The 17,272-nt window shown below is 43.8% G+C and overlaps 2 protein-coding genes across 13 annotated transcripts in view; both read left to right on the forward strand.

The window, feature by feature from the left end:
- Nucleotides 1-4,507, forward strand: part of PSMC4 (proteasome 26S subunit, ATPase 4) — a 13,672-nt gene extending 9,165 nt beyond the window's left edge. The window contains exons 4-11 of the mRNA XM_019629805.1: nucleotides 974-1,120; nucleotides 1,209-1,318; nucleotides 1,417-1,510; nucleotides 3,221-3,388; nucleotides 3,473-3,549; nucleotides 3,686-3,854; nucleotides 4,039-4,094; nucleotides 4,269-4,507. Of these exons, the coding sequence (XP_019485350.1) occupies nucleotides 974-1,120; nucleotides 1,209-1,318; nucleotides 1,417-1,510; nucleotides 3,221-3,388; nucleotides 3,473-3,549; nucleotides 3,686-3,854; nucleotides 4,039-4,094; nucleotides 4,269-4,382 (935 nt within the window). The 3' untranslated portion in view covers nucleotides 4,383-4,507. The remainder of the gene's footprint in view (nucleotides 1-973; nucleotides 1,121-1,208; nucleotides 1,319-1,416; nucleotides 1,511-3,220; nucleotides 3,389-3,472; nucleotides 3,550-3,685; nucleotides 3,855-4,038; nucleotides 4,095-4,268) is intronic.
- Nucleotides 4,508-9,738: 5,231 nt separating this feature from the next.
- Nucleotides 9,739-17,272, forward strand: part of LOC109374863 (zinc finger protein 546-like) — a 15,163-nt gene continuing 7,629 nt past the window's right edge. The window contains exons 1-6 of one of the 12 annotated variants that reach the window (XM_019629794.1): nucleotides 9,739-9,827; nucleotides 10,494-10,568; nucleotides 10,837-10,925; nucleotides 11,818-11,867; nucleotides 14,967-15,053; nucleotides 16,462-16,588. In XM_019629794.1, the coding sequence (XP_019485339.1) occupies nucleotides 15,045-15,053; nucleotides 16,462-16,588 (136 nt within the window). In that variant the 5' untranslated portion in view covers nucleotides 9,739-9,827; nucleotides 10,494-10,568; nucleotides 10,837-10,925; nucleotides 11,818-11,867; nucleotides 14,967-15,044. The other 11 variants (XM_019629790.1, XM_019629797.1, XM_019629789.1 and 8 more) reach the window with 11 other exon arrangements.

Consider the following 17,272-nt stretch of genomic DNA (forward strand, 5'->3'; position numbering starts at 1 on the left):
TGTGTCTTATCTGTCTTTCCTGCTTCTGGCCTCTGCCCCTGTGGACCAACCCATGTTCTTGTAAACGTTGTGGGGAAAGGTGTGTGACTGGGCCTTAAACTGGACTGATGGGCTGGTGGTGAGGTAGTGAAGGGAGGGAAAGACCCAGAAGAGGCCTGTTCTTTGACCTGTAGGATGTAGGGGGATGGTGGGGCTATCGCTGAAATGACGACACACACAGAGTAGTAGTTGGGAGGGAGACAATGAGGGCAGCCTGGGACATCACAGGGAGGTGTCTGGGAGGCTGCTGGACAGCCAAGTCTGAAGGTCAGGAGGGAGATGAGACTGGAAAGAGATGTGTGCATCACTACCATAAAATGTAGAAAGTGGATTGGAGAGGTGAAACTGGAGGCTGGGTGAGCAGGAAATGGTACAGAGACCTAGAAGGGAGAGGACAGGGCTAAAGCAGGGCAGGGTCAAGGGGGAAGAGAGATTGGTTGGGGAGACATTCAGGAGGCTGGGTGGAAGGTCATGGTGACTGATGAGTTGTAGTGAATGATGGGCTGCGGAGGGAAGGGGAGAAAGGTCCAGGATGAGGCTTGGGGCTCTGGCTGGTGACTAGGGACTGTGGGCCTCCCTGAAACAGATCCAGGAGAAGCAGCATAATTTGGGGGAAGATATGAAGGACATGTAAGGACACAGTGGGTGATATACAAGGGAAGGCATCCAGGTGGCTGCTGGACACCTGGGGCTGGAGCTCGAGAGATAGTCAAGCCTACACACACACAAGGAAGTTGTTAGTGTGAAGGTGGGGGACAGACTGGAGGAGGCAAGGATAGAGACCCGGCGCGGGGGACAAGGGGAAGGCAATCAGGGTCTGAGTACGAGACACTAGTGGCCTGGAGGATGCAAATGTGAGGTTGTGGGGAGGGGACAGTTTCAAGGGTCTGGCATGTCTTACTTTCCCCTCTCCCTTTCTCTCCCCTTCCCAAAGGCTCCAACTACTACGTACGCATCCTGAGCACCATTGATCGGGAACTGCTCAAGCCCAATGCCTCAGTGGCCCTCCACAAGCATAGCAATGCCCTGGTGGACGTGCTACCTCCTGAAGCCGACAGCAGTATCATGATGCTCACCTCAGGTGAGGGTGATGGGGGAGCCTGGGGCTGGGAAGGCCTGAGGGGACCCTGTGGGCCAGGCTGGCAGCTCCAGCTCTGCTCTCTCACCAGACCAGAAGCCAGATGTGATGTATGCAGACATCGGGGGCATGGACATCCAGAAGCAAGAGGTGCGGGAGGCTGTGGAGCTTCCGCTTACGCACTTTGAGCTCTACAAGCAGGTGAGGAGCCAGAGGTGGCAAGGAAGGGAAAGGCCCTACTGAGTCTCGGGTTGGTGACAGGACTGGTTCATCCTTCTTTCTCCACCTCTGCGTTTCAGATTGGCATCGATCCTCCCCGAGGCGTCCTCATGTACGGCCCGCCAGGCTGCGGGAAGACCATGCTGGCAAAGGCCGTGGCTCATCACACCACCGGTTAGCTGCTCGGCCCTCCCCCGGGCTCTGACCTTCTGGGCTCTTCCAATCTTGCTCCCTGCTCTATCTTCCTCCTCAGGAAGTGGCACAGCACGGTGACTAAGAACACGGGCTCTGGGGTCAAAGCCCCATTGTGCCTCTTACTCATTGGCTGTGCAGTCCTGGACAGGTGACTTTACCTCCTTGTGCCTCAATTTCCTCATCTAATAGAAGACTCACCTTACAGCATGATTGTGAGAATTAACAAAATAGTTCAGTGTTTTTCCTGTGGTGGGTTGTGACCCGTGATGAATTCCAATTTATGGGTTGTAACCAGCATTTTAAAAAATACAACAGAAGGTGTCAGAGTCCATCCCACACAGTGAGAGCTTGTACTGTTTTGTTCAACTTGTTTCACACACACATATATTGTGACTGTTGATAAATGTATTTGTGTAGTTTCCAGACAAGATGTCTAGAAGTTACTATTACTATTTGTAAAGACTAAGGACAGATCCTGGAAGATAGAATCCTAATGTGAGCCAGGAAGCGGTAGAAGGCAGTGGTTAAGGAGTCTATTTTCTGGACTAAACTGCCGGGTTTGAAATCAGGTTTCCCTACAACTATTAGTGCTACTTACGTAAGTTAGTTTATGTAACTAACTACTCAGTAAGTTAGCCTCTCTGTGACTCTGTTTCTTATTTTTTCTGGATTAAATTGATATAAAGCTTCTAGAAGCATACCTGGTACATAGTAAGTAGACAATAAATGTTAGCCATTGTCATGATTATTGATTTGCTTAGCAACTCATTGGACTTCTGCTCTCCCAGGCCTAATGCTGGGATACAACAATGAATTGGATATGTCTCCTGCCCTGGAGAAGCTCCCAGCGTGGCTGGAGGGGAAAAAAAGAAATAAACACTTAGAACTTAGTCATTCGGTTAATATTTACTGAGCATCTAATATATGCCAAGCTGTGTTCTAGGTACTGGAGACATGGCAGTGAACAGAACAAAGTCTCCATTCCTCAGAGTCATGGAGGTGATGTCTTAGTTGGGGAAGCTCTTGAACAGAAAAGTGAACAGGTTAATGTCACATGCTGCTAAATGTCTGACAAGAACAACTAAGCGAAGTAAAGGGATAGAGAATAATAGGGGATGCAACTTTATACATTAAACTTTAAGAAACAAGTTAAAAAGGAGGGGCCCAGAACAAACCTGTCTTCAACCCCATTGACAGCTGTCAATTATATGAGAAGTGGGTCCCTGACTCTTGCATGGTATTCAAAAGTGGGTCCTTATAGCAAAGAGGAAGTTGGAGTTCATGGTGAGGCAATATGATGCCTTCACCTATGACAACCTGTTTTCTTAGATTTTTTCAAGCACTCTAGAAATCCAGGGGGTTTTTTTCTGTATCTTGGATTCCATGAATGTCTATAGCTCTTTTCTGTACAGGCATGTTGAAGCATAGACACATTTGGTTTTTGTTTCTTTTAATATCCTGATTGCTAAATGCTGGGCCAAAAAAATGACATGTCTGTGGGCAGGGTTCATGATTTGTGCTACTTGGTTGCTGTGGGATGCAAGCAGATGGCTTGTCCTTGAGGTGTTAGAGAATGACGTGGCTACTTGGAGTGGGCATTCAAAGGAAGAGAAGTCCTCGTTTCAGGTAATGCAGAATGGGACCTACAGGAGGCCCATCTCCGTCTAACCCTTGTCATCCTGCCATCAGCTGCATTTATCCGGGTCGTGGGCTCAGAGTTTGTGCAGAAGTACCTGGGCGAGGGCCCCCGCATGGTCCGCGATGTGTTCCGCCTGGCCAAGGAGAACGCACCTGCCATCATCTTCATAGATGAGATTGATGCCATTGCCACCAAGAGATTCGATGCCCAGACAGGGGGTGAGTGATGCCCAAACAGGGCCTGGGGTCTTGGGCAGGCTTTTCATACAGAATGCCCTGGACTGACTGTGTTGGACACTCTAGCTGACAGGGAGGTACAGAGGATCCTGCTAGAGCTGCTAAATCAAATGGATGGATTCGACCAGAACGTCAATGTCAAGGTTCGGGGTTCGGGATGGGCAAGGGGAGGTGTGTAGGAGTTGGGAAGGTGGGAGCTGGCACGTGAGGGGCAGGTATCATGGTGGGAAGAGGGTATAATGGGGACAGAGGTCTGAGCCAGCCTATCCCCGATGCCAGGTGATCATGGCCACGAACAGAGCAGATACCCTCGATCCTGCCCTACTGCGTCCAGGACGCCTTGACCGTAAAATCGAATTTCCACTCCCTGACCGCCGCCAGAAGAGGTTGATTTTCTCCACTATCACCAGCAAGATGAATCTCTCTGAGGAGGTTGACTTGGAAGATTGTATCCTATTCTAGAAGTGAGGGGAGGGTCATTGCCACCTCTGTCATCACTATGACCCAGACTGTGCACGTGGGAGACCAAAATCCAGGGGAGGCGGGTGGTGGCAACGACAGCCCAAGGATGACTTCAGGCCGCAGGCATTTACCCCATCATGCTGGGAACGGTTTCCTTAACTCACCTGCAGATGTGGCCAGGCCAGATAAGATTTCAGGAGCTGACATCAACTCCATCTGTCAGGAGGTGAGTGACGATTTCTTTCTAGATCCCGGCTGAGGGTAGGTCCTCTTTGAGACCACGCTGCTGCAGTTCTGTCCCTCATTGTGTCCCTGGAGTCTTGAGCCCTGTCTGTCTCTTCCTCCACCATCACTAGGGGTGGGAAGTACAGAGTAGATTTTAACTCTCATCCCTTAATAGAGTGGAATGTTGGCCGTCCGAGAGAACCGCTACATTGTACTGGCCAAGGACTTCGAGAAAGCGTACAAGACAGTCATCAAGAAGGATGAGCAGGAGCATGAGTTTTATAAATGACCCCTCCCCCTACACAAGTCCCAGAGACTCCCCTCACCTCCCCAACCTCTGTTCCCACACCTAGTTCTCTTTTCTCTTTACCCAGGATTGATTTATTCAATAAATATATGATTGAATCCGCCTAATCTCTTTAGAAGTTTAATTCCTTTGGAGAACCTAGGCCTTGAATAGGATCTTCTGTGCTAGAGCTTGAGAGAGAAGCAAAGAATTCAAGCCAAATGACTTCAGAAATTTGGGAAATCGATGGAAAATGAACCTGACTACATACAGCCCATGACCACAAAATAAAGCCCCCGTACATCTCCCCACCCCCATTTCCTACAGGTAGAAGACTACTTGAGTCTTGGGTGATTTGAGCCTTCCTCACACTTGGAGTGTCAATGACAGAGAGAAGACCCCACACAGTTGCCCAGAGCAAGGATGAGGGAGTGTGGGGGAAAGGTTGGATGCCCAGGTTCTGAGAATGTCTCTGGCTCTTCTCCATATGGTCTTGTTGGGGTAGATGCATTTGGTTGGACCACTTCCCATTCTTTTTTTTTTTAATTAGGGAATTGGGGAAAGGAGAACAGACAAGTTGCCATTGTTTTGTTCTTAAGTCTAGTTGTGGAGGACATTGCTTCACTGGCCCAAGCTGGCACCATCATTGCGCTCTTCCCGGGTGAGGCAGATCAGTCACCGGCTTCTGGACGGCCGCTCACTGCGGCTGCTGGCTATATACAGTAGCCCATGGCAACCCACTGCCACGGGCTGCAGCCTATGCCGTCGCCGGCGACTCACGGCAGCCCAGCTCCAGGTTGAGCTGTTGTTCAGCATCTTAGCTGTGGAGGGCAGTGTCACTGGCCCTCATATGTGGGATCTGAACCGGGGCCCTCTGGTGTCCCAAGCCAGTTCTTAACCATCGCGCCACTCGGCTGACCCCACGTCCCATTCTTGAAGTCTCCATTTAGCTAACTCCCCCTCCAGTCAGCCTTCCCTGATGCCCCAGTTTGGAAGGAACCCTTCCTCTGTGCTCCCCTGGCACCATGAACGGGCTCTGCTTGGCTAGACTTTCTCATGTGTTTGCCTGTCCCCTCAACACGAGACTCCTGTAGAGTTAGTTGTCAGGGATTATAGCTTGATTACATTTTAAGTGGTAGACATTGTTAATGTTTCTTGAACAAATATATAGATGCCAACTATGTATTTAGGAGTGAGAAGGGAAGAAGGTATAAGGAAAAATACTTGGGACATTACAGGTCCTTGAAGAGACAGGGGTGATTCCTCCACTGATAGGCATGGCGGGTTGAGCAGAGAAGTTAACTTTTCCTCCCTCCTGGAGCCTCACTAAAATGGGTCAGAAGATAAGAGAGTTAAGGTGTAAACTCACATGGACACAGGAGGAGAGAGGAAATGGCAGCAACACAATTGTGGAAAGAGGCAGATACCTGCTCACTGATGTAGTGGACTTGAGGAAACATGAACCTGAACCAAAGAGGGTTTAGGGAGGGTTTCAGAAACAGATTCCCTTTTCAGAAAACAGAGGTGCCAGGTTCTAAAGGTGAGAACTGACACCAGGACTACCTGAAAGCTTATATAAAAATAAGAATTCATACATCCAGTGTGATTAGAACCTGGCGTGCGGTAAATAACTGTTATTCCATGCCCATGACCCTTCTCCAGCGTGGCTGAAGACTGCAGGCTTACTCTGGAAAGGCTGGACCAGCAGTCTCTGGGCTGGTGGGCCTGGAGCATGGGTGCGGGGACAGGGGGTTGCTATGCTGAAGACAGAATTAAGTGAGAGCCCCAGGCAGGCAATTGAAGGATTCCTTCAGAGGAAATAGAGCAGCATGAGAGAAAAGACTGGAGAGGAAAGGGTTGATAAGACACCTAAAGTTGGGCCGGCTGGGTGGCTCAGTTGGTTAAGAGCTCGCTCAAGAGTTTGAGCTCTTGAGCAACAACGGTTAAATTCCTGGCTCAAGCTGAGCTGCCGCTGAGCTACCAACAGGTGGCAGGATGGCTCAGCTAAAAAATAAAAAAAAAAAAGGACATCTAAAGTCCTCATCTTCCATAGTAGTCGCTAATATCTATAACTGATGAGTTTACAAAAGCATATACACATTTTAAGGTGGTAAACGAGTGATGTTTTGCAATATAAGTAGTTTATTTCTGGAACGAATTATGCTCACAAACCAAGATATTACTGTAATTTAGAAATATGGAAGTAAATTTCAAAAGAAACACATAAGAGGGTGGGAAGTAGTTTCCTCTTATTTATCCTCTTGGAAGCACAGATAAATAAGGGGTGAGGGTGCCATGGGAATACTTTTTGCTAAATACTTTCTATAATATTTGACCTTTTAAATTGGGTAATTAAAAAATGACAATAACAAAACTACAGGAAAAATAAAGCTCTCACAAGCCAATACATATCTGGAAGGGGTAGGATAAAGAAGGGAATTGATAAAGTGACAAAGCACCCTAGAGATCAGTGAAGGGAAAAGAGATTGGGAAAAGAGAACAAAGCCATGTGTCCCAGAAATGACAGCAAAGAAAATAACTCAGGAAGGATACTGCCACAACCCAAACGGAGCATCCTTGGAGTTAGGATTGCAGGTTCCTGTTTCCATCCCATCAGATGGTAGTGTAATGTGAAGCATCTGACTTAAGCTCCATCATTCAGAATCCTCTTCAGTTAAATGGATATAGTGAGAGAAGTATGTGACATAATACACAACGCGAACAGCTTAAAGCACTAGAGAAGTGAGAGGGAAATCTCAAGTCCTTCCCAACAAATGTGAAGAACTCTCCTCTTGCAAGATATTCTCTCCTTGAGTCGGTGTGACAAACTGTTCCCACAGCAGGATTGTAATCTGGTGCTTTGGTTTATTTTGTCGCTGTTGGCATTCTGGAGGGAATGACTGATGTTTCAGAGATGAATCAGACTCAGTCCATTGTCAATGACCTCACAAGTGCAGAGAGGAGGCTGATTAAGTTAATCCCAAAGTTATATTTTAATAATGGCATCTACTTTTTCTGCTTGAGAGAGGTGGCATTTAATTTGGGTTTCTGAAAAATACGAAGGAATCTGAGATATGATTAGGATAGAATGTTCTCTAGTGTTCTGAAGTCATTTTTACATTTGCCCTGACCACTCATCCAACTTAAAGCTCCTGGAGAATCTGAGAAGATGCGGAGATCCCAGAGGTGGAGACCACACTTTCTCTATCCATCCACATGACACTTGACAGGCGCTTTCTCCACTTTATTTAGGTGAAAAGATCCCAAACTACCAGTCAAGAATTACCTTAACACAATTCATCTAGGGGTCCAAGGCCTCCCGAGCAGTATTCTGCATTTCAAAATGACTTTCTGCATTTTTAAAATAAGCATGGGCCAAGGCCAGTGAAAGCAAAAGCTGCTGCAATAATAATGTTACAATTAGCTGCATATGTATTATGTCCTTCAATGCCATCCAGCGAGAGACCCCTCCCCGCCACCGAAACACCTGTAGCTGAACAAGTTGGGTTTAATACTCCTTAAAATGAGGGAGAACGTACACCATGGGGAACTGTGTGGCATCTCCAGAAGAGGGTATTAGGAAAGACTTATTTAAGGATTTGGGCTTGTGTAAGGTGATTTTAGGAAGGGTTTCAGGAAGCAGGACTTTGTTTTAGATTGGATGTCAGGAAGAGGAATTTTATTATGACTGGGCATTGTGATAAATCTTATCTATAATGAAGGCAGACCAGAGTGAGGCAAAAGCTGTAATGGGTAAGAAGTGATGGCCACTAATATTAGCTAGGAGAGTGGATATTGGGTTCTGACACTCACCACCTCCTATCTGACTTCACGTGAATATCTCTGACACCCCATTTGGGCCCCAACACCCAATATGGGGCAGTACTAATACCCAGATGCCGTTTTCATGTTGCTACCTGGGCTCTATTATCCTTGTTACCCTGCAAAGGTTGACACCTCCATGCTGGTCCATTCCACCACTTGGAATGCCCCCTAGTAGGCTGTCACCCTGCACCAAGCCACCCTCTGTGTGAACACCTCCTTATCCTACTCAGACTCTGAGACCATCTTATGGCTTTTGGACTGGGTTGTTCAGAAAGGGAAGGGAAGAGAAAGAGCAAAATGTGTTATGATTTGAAATAAAGCAAGTCATTCTCCCATGGACTGTGCATGGTCTTAAACATGTTTCTTGCTTTTATGAGACAAGGTTTTCTCTTCCAAAAGTAGGACTAAAGAAGTCTGACCTAGAATCCAGGACATCTGACTCTAATTGTGGGCTCACTATTCTTTGGCACACTGCCTTTCCAAGCATAAAGCCATTTCCTCAGTCCAAGACTCTCACATTTATCTGCCAAAGACCCCTAACAGCACCGAAGTGTGGAAAGATTCCTTTCATACATTAAAAAATTACTATGATTTGCATTTTGCATTTTTCTTTATGAAAAAATTCATTCAACTAAATAAAAATACAAAATTATTTGCTGTAAAAATTGAAAATGTTTGGTTCAAATCTTTAAATAAAGCTGATGCTGCAAGAAGATGCAAAATCTTCTCTTTATCCCATAGAAAAGGCCTGTGGTTGCTCACGATCATACACACCAAGTCCCAATTCCACTGGCACCCATATGTCCCACATCTCAGATGTCCACCTTCATATAGGCTGGCTTGCACCCAGCCACTCAACAATACCAGTCACACAGCGACCCCCACACACCCACACCGTCGAACACATATTACCCCAGTCACAGTCAAGCACAGCCACAATCTCCCACAAAGCCTGTCACCTCACATTTTACAGTCACAAATCTCACTCCCAAGCTACTTTCTGTGACCTCCCCACATCAGATGCCGCTTCAGTCATAGACCGTCTCACAGGCAGGTTACACACACGCAGAAACACAACTCACCCACAGCCAGAGAGGCGCAGTCGGTCCAGCCACCCTTACAGTGACACACACACACACACACGCTCAGAAACCCAGATACAAAGGGCCACATACCCATTCTTTAAAATATACCTATAAAGCTCACGAGTGTACCAGGCGCCGGGACTACCTCAGGGGGTAAAAAACCTGACAAAATCCGCCTCCCGGAGCTCCCGCCTGGTCCCGCATGCGCTCGGCCTCAGGCTAGCAACCACGGATGCATTCGGTGGTCGAGCACTCTGGCAGTCCCGCGAGGTTTGCAGAGCCCAGAAAGCCCTCAAGTGTGAGGTCCCCTCCACTTAACCAGCGAGTCACCGGGACGCCAGCTGGAGCCGCCGGTTTCGCGCGAGTCTGCGCCTGCGCATTCAGTGTCCAAGCCTACCGGCTTCCAGCTGTGGACTACATTTCCCAGAACCCCCAGGGGCGGTGTTAGCTACCACCCTGAGGGCCCTCTACGGTGCGTTCTAAGAGGTTCAGCCACCGCGGTTGAATTAATTGCAGCCAGGGAAGAAGTCGGCGCTAAGTGAGACGGGGCGGGACTCGTGGGAGTAGAAGTGGGGATGGGGTTGCCGCCCAAAGTGAGAAACCCTGGGGCGCGGGCGGGGCGCTTCATGCCGGGAGCGTCAGGCCTGTGCTTGCGTGAAGAGCAGACGAGAGGGGGATTGTGTCATTGACTATGTGAGTGTGTGTGTGCGTGTACGCGCGCGCGCCCGCCTGTCCGCTTGTCAGGTCCAGGTTGGGCCTTCGTGAGGGTGGGTGCGGTTGTGAGACTGACCCTGGTGCTTTCCCCGCCCTCCCCTCACAATCCCGAGTGTCCTCACAGAGTAGTGTCCCCATGACAATGTCCCCAAGACATTTCAAATATTGCATTGAGCCCTAGAATGAGGATTCCCAGCAAGAAGGCATAGTCCTGGGCTTGGGATGGGACTTTCAGATCTAGAAGTGTCCCTGAGGCAAACTTGTGGGACGAAATGATGGGAGTGTCCCTACTTGGAGGCGCTGTGGGTGCTGCTACGTTTTTCAGAACCATAGCATTCCCATACCTCTGAATTCAAAGACAGATTCTCTCCTCCCTCTCCCACCTGGTTATGTATGTAAGATCAGAGCAAATGTGGCGCTGGAGCGGATTTTCTCGGTCTGTCTGTACTCTAAGAAAGGCCTTGTGTTTCACAAGTTCCTTCTTACCCAGTCCTACCATTCTCCAAAACAAGGCTCCTGAGGAAGAGGGAAAAATTGTTGTTGCACATCTGAAAGTCCAGATCAGGTGAGTTTGTATTTCCTCTTTGTCCATACCTGCTTTTTTGTTTTTAGAAATTGGGTACATTTGCTTTTAGTTTCCTGAAATGTTCATTTGCCTATCTTAGGCCTTTCTTTCCAATGAATGATGGACTATGCAGATGGAACCCTCTCCTCATTGGCCCTCAAATGCTCCCTCCTCATTTTTCAAATCATTTGTTCACACTCGCTTTTTATAATAGTAAGAAATGCATATCCTGGAGTCTAACGTTAAAGTTTTGTTTTATTGAGATTAGTGTTTAGGTGGAATCACATCATTGATCTTCTCCAAAACCTTGGTTTAAAAGTAAGGCAAGATCAGAGGTGGTTAGACTGATGTCAGTAGGTAAGTAACATGGTCATCTGCTTTTTAAGGCTTTTGGGAACAGGAGTTTGATTGGAAGTCTGAGCTTCCAATCTGTGTCATCTGTGAAATCTGTGTCATCATGGGCAGGGATTTTTCCAAGAAATCAATGGGTTGAGATTTATGTTAATACAGTTTGTCATAAGAAAAAAAGTACACATGAGTAAAGCAATAGTCATAGTGATAATAATACTCAAATTTTAAAGTTTATATGAGTCTCATTTACAAATATTTGGATTCAAACACATTTTATGAAGGTTATATACCCAAAGTGATATTTCAATTGATTATTCAGTGGAGAAGTAAAAAGAGAACCAAACACTCTTCTGTCTTGCCCAAATTTTATTATTTAGTCTGCAGATGCCCCTCATCTGACTTATGTTCATTCAGAGAAGAATCTTGTCAGAAAAAAGGTCTCTTTGTATTGGAGAATAATGTTGAAGAATTTGTAGGTTTTATTTATAATAGTCACACTGATTTTTTTACTGTTCCCATGGAGATGTCAAACCAATTTGTTTTCAAGCTTTTAGAATATTTTAAAATCGGATATAGATTTATTATACACTTACAATTATGGAATTAATGCTCATTTTTTTGCAAAAAAAATCAGTTATTCAGTTATATTATATGAAGGACTTATAAAGAAGAAAGTTAAAATAGCCCTAGCATCAGGATTAATATTTTGGGGAGGTATGTTTTAGCAAAATTTTTTGTGTGCACGTGTGTGTGTGTGTTTGTGTGTGTGTGTGTGTGTGTTTCTGCAGAATAGAAATTGTACTAATTAAACATTCAGAGGACACAGAAACTGTCCAACTCCTATTTAGAAAAAGTAATTATACCTAATCATAGGTTTCTTATACCTCCATGAATATAGGAAGAGGAAGAAAATGCCAGTCAACCCCTCTAGTTTGATAAACCTTCCAGGTATTTACACCTTTTAGGGTTTTATAAGTCAATTAAGAGTAATTATTATGGCACAATTTATCAAATAAGATAGCTCTTCAAGATTACATATTTTTTTAGATTTGTAAGGTTGCTTTCACAGGACACAGTAGTACCCTCCCCTGTCCATGTATCTTTTAAAGCTCCATTATGCAAATAATATTTTGTAGGACAGATTTATAAAAGTAGAAAGCAGAATAAAATGGTAATAACAATAAATATTTATGTAAATCTTTCCATAGGACGGGAGAATAAGATTGAATCTCTTATTAAAGTTCTCCATTTAATGCCTTTTTAGGTTCTTTTTGTTAGTTTTATGTTAAAGAATGGTGTCTCCTCTTTGTTAGCTTCAGGGAAAAGAGGAGATTTCTTGGGTAGCTTTCTGAGAATCTCTTTTGCTAATGTTAGTTAAAAATAATTTTAACTAACCAAGACTTAGCTCTAAAATATTTAAAATGTCATTATAAAAAAAGAATGGACATGAGACTCAATTTTCACTATAAAAAAGAAATAGCAGAAATAGTTTTATTTAATAACAATAGAACAAAGGACACGTAATATCCTTTGTTTTAATAATACTATCTTTTATTAAGTAATCATGTCATTACATGGTATATACATAATATCTCAATCTTCATGACAACTGTATGAGATAGGTGCTATTCTTATCCCTAGTTTATGAACAAACTAAATGAAAAGTTAGTAGGTGTTGGACTAAAATTCACATTCTGATAGTCTGACAAGTCTGTGTTATTAATGATATGATAATCCCTCCCGTAGTTTTACATACTTCTTTAATATGCCTGTATCAATCAGTAATTCATCGTGAATGTCTTTCTTCAACAATAAATATGGACCAATATAATCAGTATTAATAGGGTCTTGGTGTGCCATTATAACGGACCATAATTTATTTAACCTGTTGCCTCCTGCAGCTATTTATAACATATGGTTAGTCTAAGTTGTTATATGATAAATAACTTATGCATATATCTTAATGTGCTTTTATAGCCATTTCCTAAGAAAAACTGCCTAAAAATGGAATTTTAATCAAGTATCAGACATAAGGGCTCATAGTATGTTGGATCTTACAATGGTAATTACAAGAATACAAGCACTGAAAACATAGTTGCTACCCTTAAGTTTCCTGTAAGATTCAGCAAATAACATAAAATCAGAATAGACTGAATAAGTGTGAGATAGAAGGTAATAAATGCCACTAGAGAAATTCACATGCCTTAGGAGTTCATAGGAATGAGATATTATTTCTCTAGCTACCTCTGTCAAGTTTTGACCAAATTATTCTGAACTCAGGGGAACTCTGTGGCAATAAATGGATTTTATACTGTATGCTCTCTAACGCTCTCCAGTAGAGCTTTCTGTGATGATGGCTATATTCTATATCTACAATCTCCAATATGGTAGCTACTAGCCACACAGTGCACCTGAAATGTGACTACTGCAACTGAGAGACTGAATTTTTAATTTTATTTGATTTTACTTAATTTAAAATTTGATTTAAATAGCCATATATGACTGTTGGCTATCATATTGGATAGCACAACTTCTTATCTTACAGTCTTTATTCTAATAATGTTAGATTTAAAGTGAGACTAATCAGAGAAGATTTTTCAGCAGCAATTTGGAGGATGTTGTGGCTAAAAGGATAGTTTCAGAGCAAAATAAACTCAGGAATACATTTGTCAGGAGTACTCGAAAGAAAACCTCATTGAGGCCAGCCTCTATACATACAAGACATTACAGTACATTCATATACATACACATATATTAAAAATCAGAGCGTTGGTTCAGGTGTGAGCAGCTAAAGGAAAAAAGGGCATTCAATAAAAATATAATAGGTGTTTTCAGATTATCTTGAACTTTTTCTCCAAGTTCAAGGGAATTGTTTAAAAAAGGAAGAGCTGAGGGCCGGCCGAGTGGCTCAGTTGGTTAAGAGCTCGCTCAAGAGTTTGAGCTCTGAGCAACAGCAGTTCGATTCCCAGCCCGAGCTGAGCTGCCAACAGGTGGCAAGATGGCTCAGCTAAAAAATAAAATAAATAAATAAATAAAAAAAAAAGGAAGAGCTTTCTCTTATCAAAATGAAATAAATACATGTCAGTATGTATATTTTAAATTGCATTTAAAAGTTATGGATTATACTTTTTAAATTTAAAAAAATTTTTTCAGTTATAGTTGACATTCAATATTATATTAGTTTCAGGTGTACAACACAGTGGTTAGACATTTATATAACTTACAAAATGATCTGCCTGATAAGTCTCGTACCCACAAGTTATAGATTATACTTAAGCAAAAAGAATATCAAAATATGTCATGCAGAGCAGCAGTTTTGACATGGATATATCCATTATGAAATGTTAGTATGATAAAGGACCCATCACAGAAGATACTAAAAGTATCGATTTCTGTTGTCACCTTGAGACCATCGGTATGATTTCAGACCTCAGCAGCCTTGATATTGAGAGATTAGCGTAGTCAGTGACTTCCTAAAGGAAAGCAGTATAGATGATCCTCATTAGGAAACAGGTTGGTTGGAAACAGAGCCCAGAGGATTCTGGGAGCTATAGTTGTGGCTGGAGAAGGACTCTGGGAAGTGCATTTTGCAGTGGGAAAGGCTGCCTGTTTTCTGCCTGAGTGTCTGCAGAGTTCAGCTACATACCTGAGCTGAAAGATATTCAGGTTTGGATGGGGCAGCCCTCTTCTCAGCTCTAGAAGGTAGCCATGGACGGAAATGGATCTGCTCAGGGCAGGACCTGACAGTTTGGTCTCGGCTACAGATCAACATCATCAGAAATTGGGGTGGGCCAGGGACCCTCCTACTGGAGTGTGTGGTCTGACTTCATGCAGGAGGCCTCTGCTCTGTATCTACACTTGAGCAGGTGCTTCCTCATGGTATAGGGAGGGTTTGGCTTTCTCCAAACTCCCTCTTGTGTCTCCCAATTTGTATGTGGGGCATTCGAAATGGGATCAGAAAGAAGGCAAAACAGGACCATTTTAACTTAAGTCATTTGGGGATTTGTGAGCCATACCTGGTCTCAGAGCCTCTTGTTCCTTCCCCAGCCCAGGCTTCTCTGGACTCGGCTACCCCAACTGGAAGAAGCCCAAAGAGGACTGACAAATTCTTGCAGTTCTAAAACCATGGCCCATGTAAGTTCACATTTCTCCTCCTTGATGTATTGTGGTTTTGAATTCATGAGATCATTTTTATTATCCTAAGATTTCCTTCCTAAGACAATCGTATTGCTGAACCTGCTCCCCAGTTACTCTAATCACAGTGAAGCGTGGTATCACACAGCCTAGTGTCCTCCGCATTTGCCTCTCATCTGCGTTGCCTATGTTCACCTATTCATCACCTCTCTAAGTGCCCAGGCTCTCTCAGGAGCACTGATGGGGCATGAAAGATGAAGTCACTTGAGGGAAATATTTGAACTTCCTTCGTTAAGAGTTATGATTCCATGACACAGAGATGATAGTCCCATTAGACTCCATAGGCCTGAGTTTTGCAGGTTGATAAGATGGAATTTAGTGTTGAGTGTTCTGCATGTGGCGAGATCTTATTCCTTGAGAGGCTTACAAGGACTGGCTTGGAGTGTGGTTGAGGTTTGCATATGGGTATCTCAGAGATCTTGCCAGGGGTCTCAGAGGGATGAACAACAGGACAAAGGTCAATTTTGTGGTAGAGGAGTTGTGCTGGTCACCAGTGGCATCAGTGTCACTGTGGGTCATCCTGCATCAGCATCTTCTACTTCAGGATGAAGGCAGGTGCTCCTGGGGGATGGTGGTCGTAGCCAGTCCGAAGACCGTCCACATCCCTAATGGGGGATGAAAGTAGCCTCTCAGAATTGGGGAAGACCTTAGATATTTCGTCCAACCTAAATAAAGAAGGATTAGTCTGATGTATCCACGAGAGCAGTAATTAGCCAGCCAATAAAGAATTTAACTGAAGACGTGGTCACTTGTTACAAGGAAAAATGCTTGTGACATTATCTGACATAGTGATGAGCCTGAATTTCAAATGTCAGTCAAGTCCTGTTTTCTAAGACAGAGATTTTAGCGTACTTTTTGGGGAAAACACTATTTTTTTTTCATTCCTTTAAGGAAAAAGAGAATAAGACTCATTTATTCAGAATTTACCATACAGGCACATGATAGGCAGTGTACTTATGTATATGATTTCATTTCGTTGGGAAACAGATTATTTTATTCATTCCTAGACTCTTGGATAATTATGGTATCCCACTATATACAAGACATTTGTTTGTATCAACAATATTCTTTTTTGAAAAATATGATTTATTGATAACAATAATTACCAGGTTTGTTCTACATATAGTCCTTTTTTTTTCCAATTATAGTTGTCATTCAGCCAACAGTATTCTTTTAAAACATATAGGTACTCTACTTTAGAAATAGTAATTTCCTTACTTTTCCCCATTTGCCACAGGCTTGAACCCAGTTTACTCGATTGCTATGTTGCCTCTTTCCTGAAAAGCAGTTTTCCATCTTAAAAATACATTTAAAATAATGTTTATAATACATGGGTCTGTCATTTCAGATGTCCCTGACATTCAGGGATGTGGCCATAGACCTCTCCCAGGAGGAGTGGGAATACCTGGACCCTGCTCAGAGGGCCTTGTACAGGGATGTGATGTTGGAGAACTACAGCAACTTGGTCTCACTGGGTGAGGGTAACTGCGCAAGTAACTTACAATCCGTTTTCTGGAATATCAGTTTCCCCCCACTGTTGCATTTCAGAGCTGTTTTAAGAAAGTAGCTGACTCTCTGCCCCCAATTTCAAAAGAAATGGTTGAGGCATTATTGGGTTGGAAACGGGCACTTCTGTTAAGTGCCTTCATGTTCCCCATCCTTCAGTGACCTTCACTCCTCCCTGTGGCCCTTCCTGCAATTGCCTGTTTTTCTAAATGATTCCCAGATTGGTTTTCTACAACGTTTTCCAAGAAGCCAGGTTTCATAAAATGTGTATGATCAAAATTCCTGTAGCTGCTCTGTGTTAATGTCTGGCCCACCTGCAAAGAGATCAGCCAGTCTCCGGGTTTTGGTTTTCTCTGATCATCAAAAGAGCCTCTATGGTTTACATACTGGTGGATTGGGTTAATAATACCCATTTAAAATTCAAGTAAACACATCCCATCCTAAAAGAGACATAGTCTGTTTAACCTACTTTGTGGTTGAAAGTTATAGTTTCTGAACTTTGCATTTTCCATTGAAAGAATATCTGCAGAAGAACCTGGAAGTGTTTTAGGAAACAGTATTTTTCTTTTAATAAAAAGCAACAAAAATACTACTATATACTAGGTATCCTTTTAAGCCTCTCTCTCTCTCTCTCTCTCTCTCTCTCTCTCTCT

This window comes from Hipposideros armiger, unplaced genomic scaffold (assembly GCF_001890085.2).
Source record: "Hipposideros armiger isolate ML-2016 unplaced genomic scaffold, ASM189008v1 scaffold_867, whole genome shotgun sequence".
Classification (NCBI taxonomy): domain Eukaryota; kingdom Metazoa; phylum Chordata; class Mammalia; order Chiroptera; family Hipposideridae; genus Hipposideros; species Hipposideros armiger.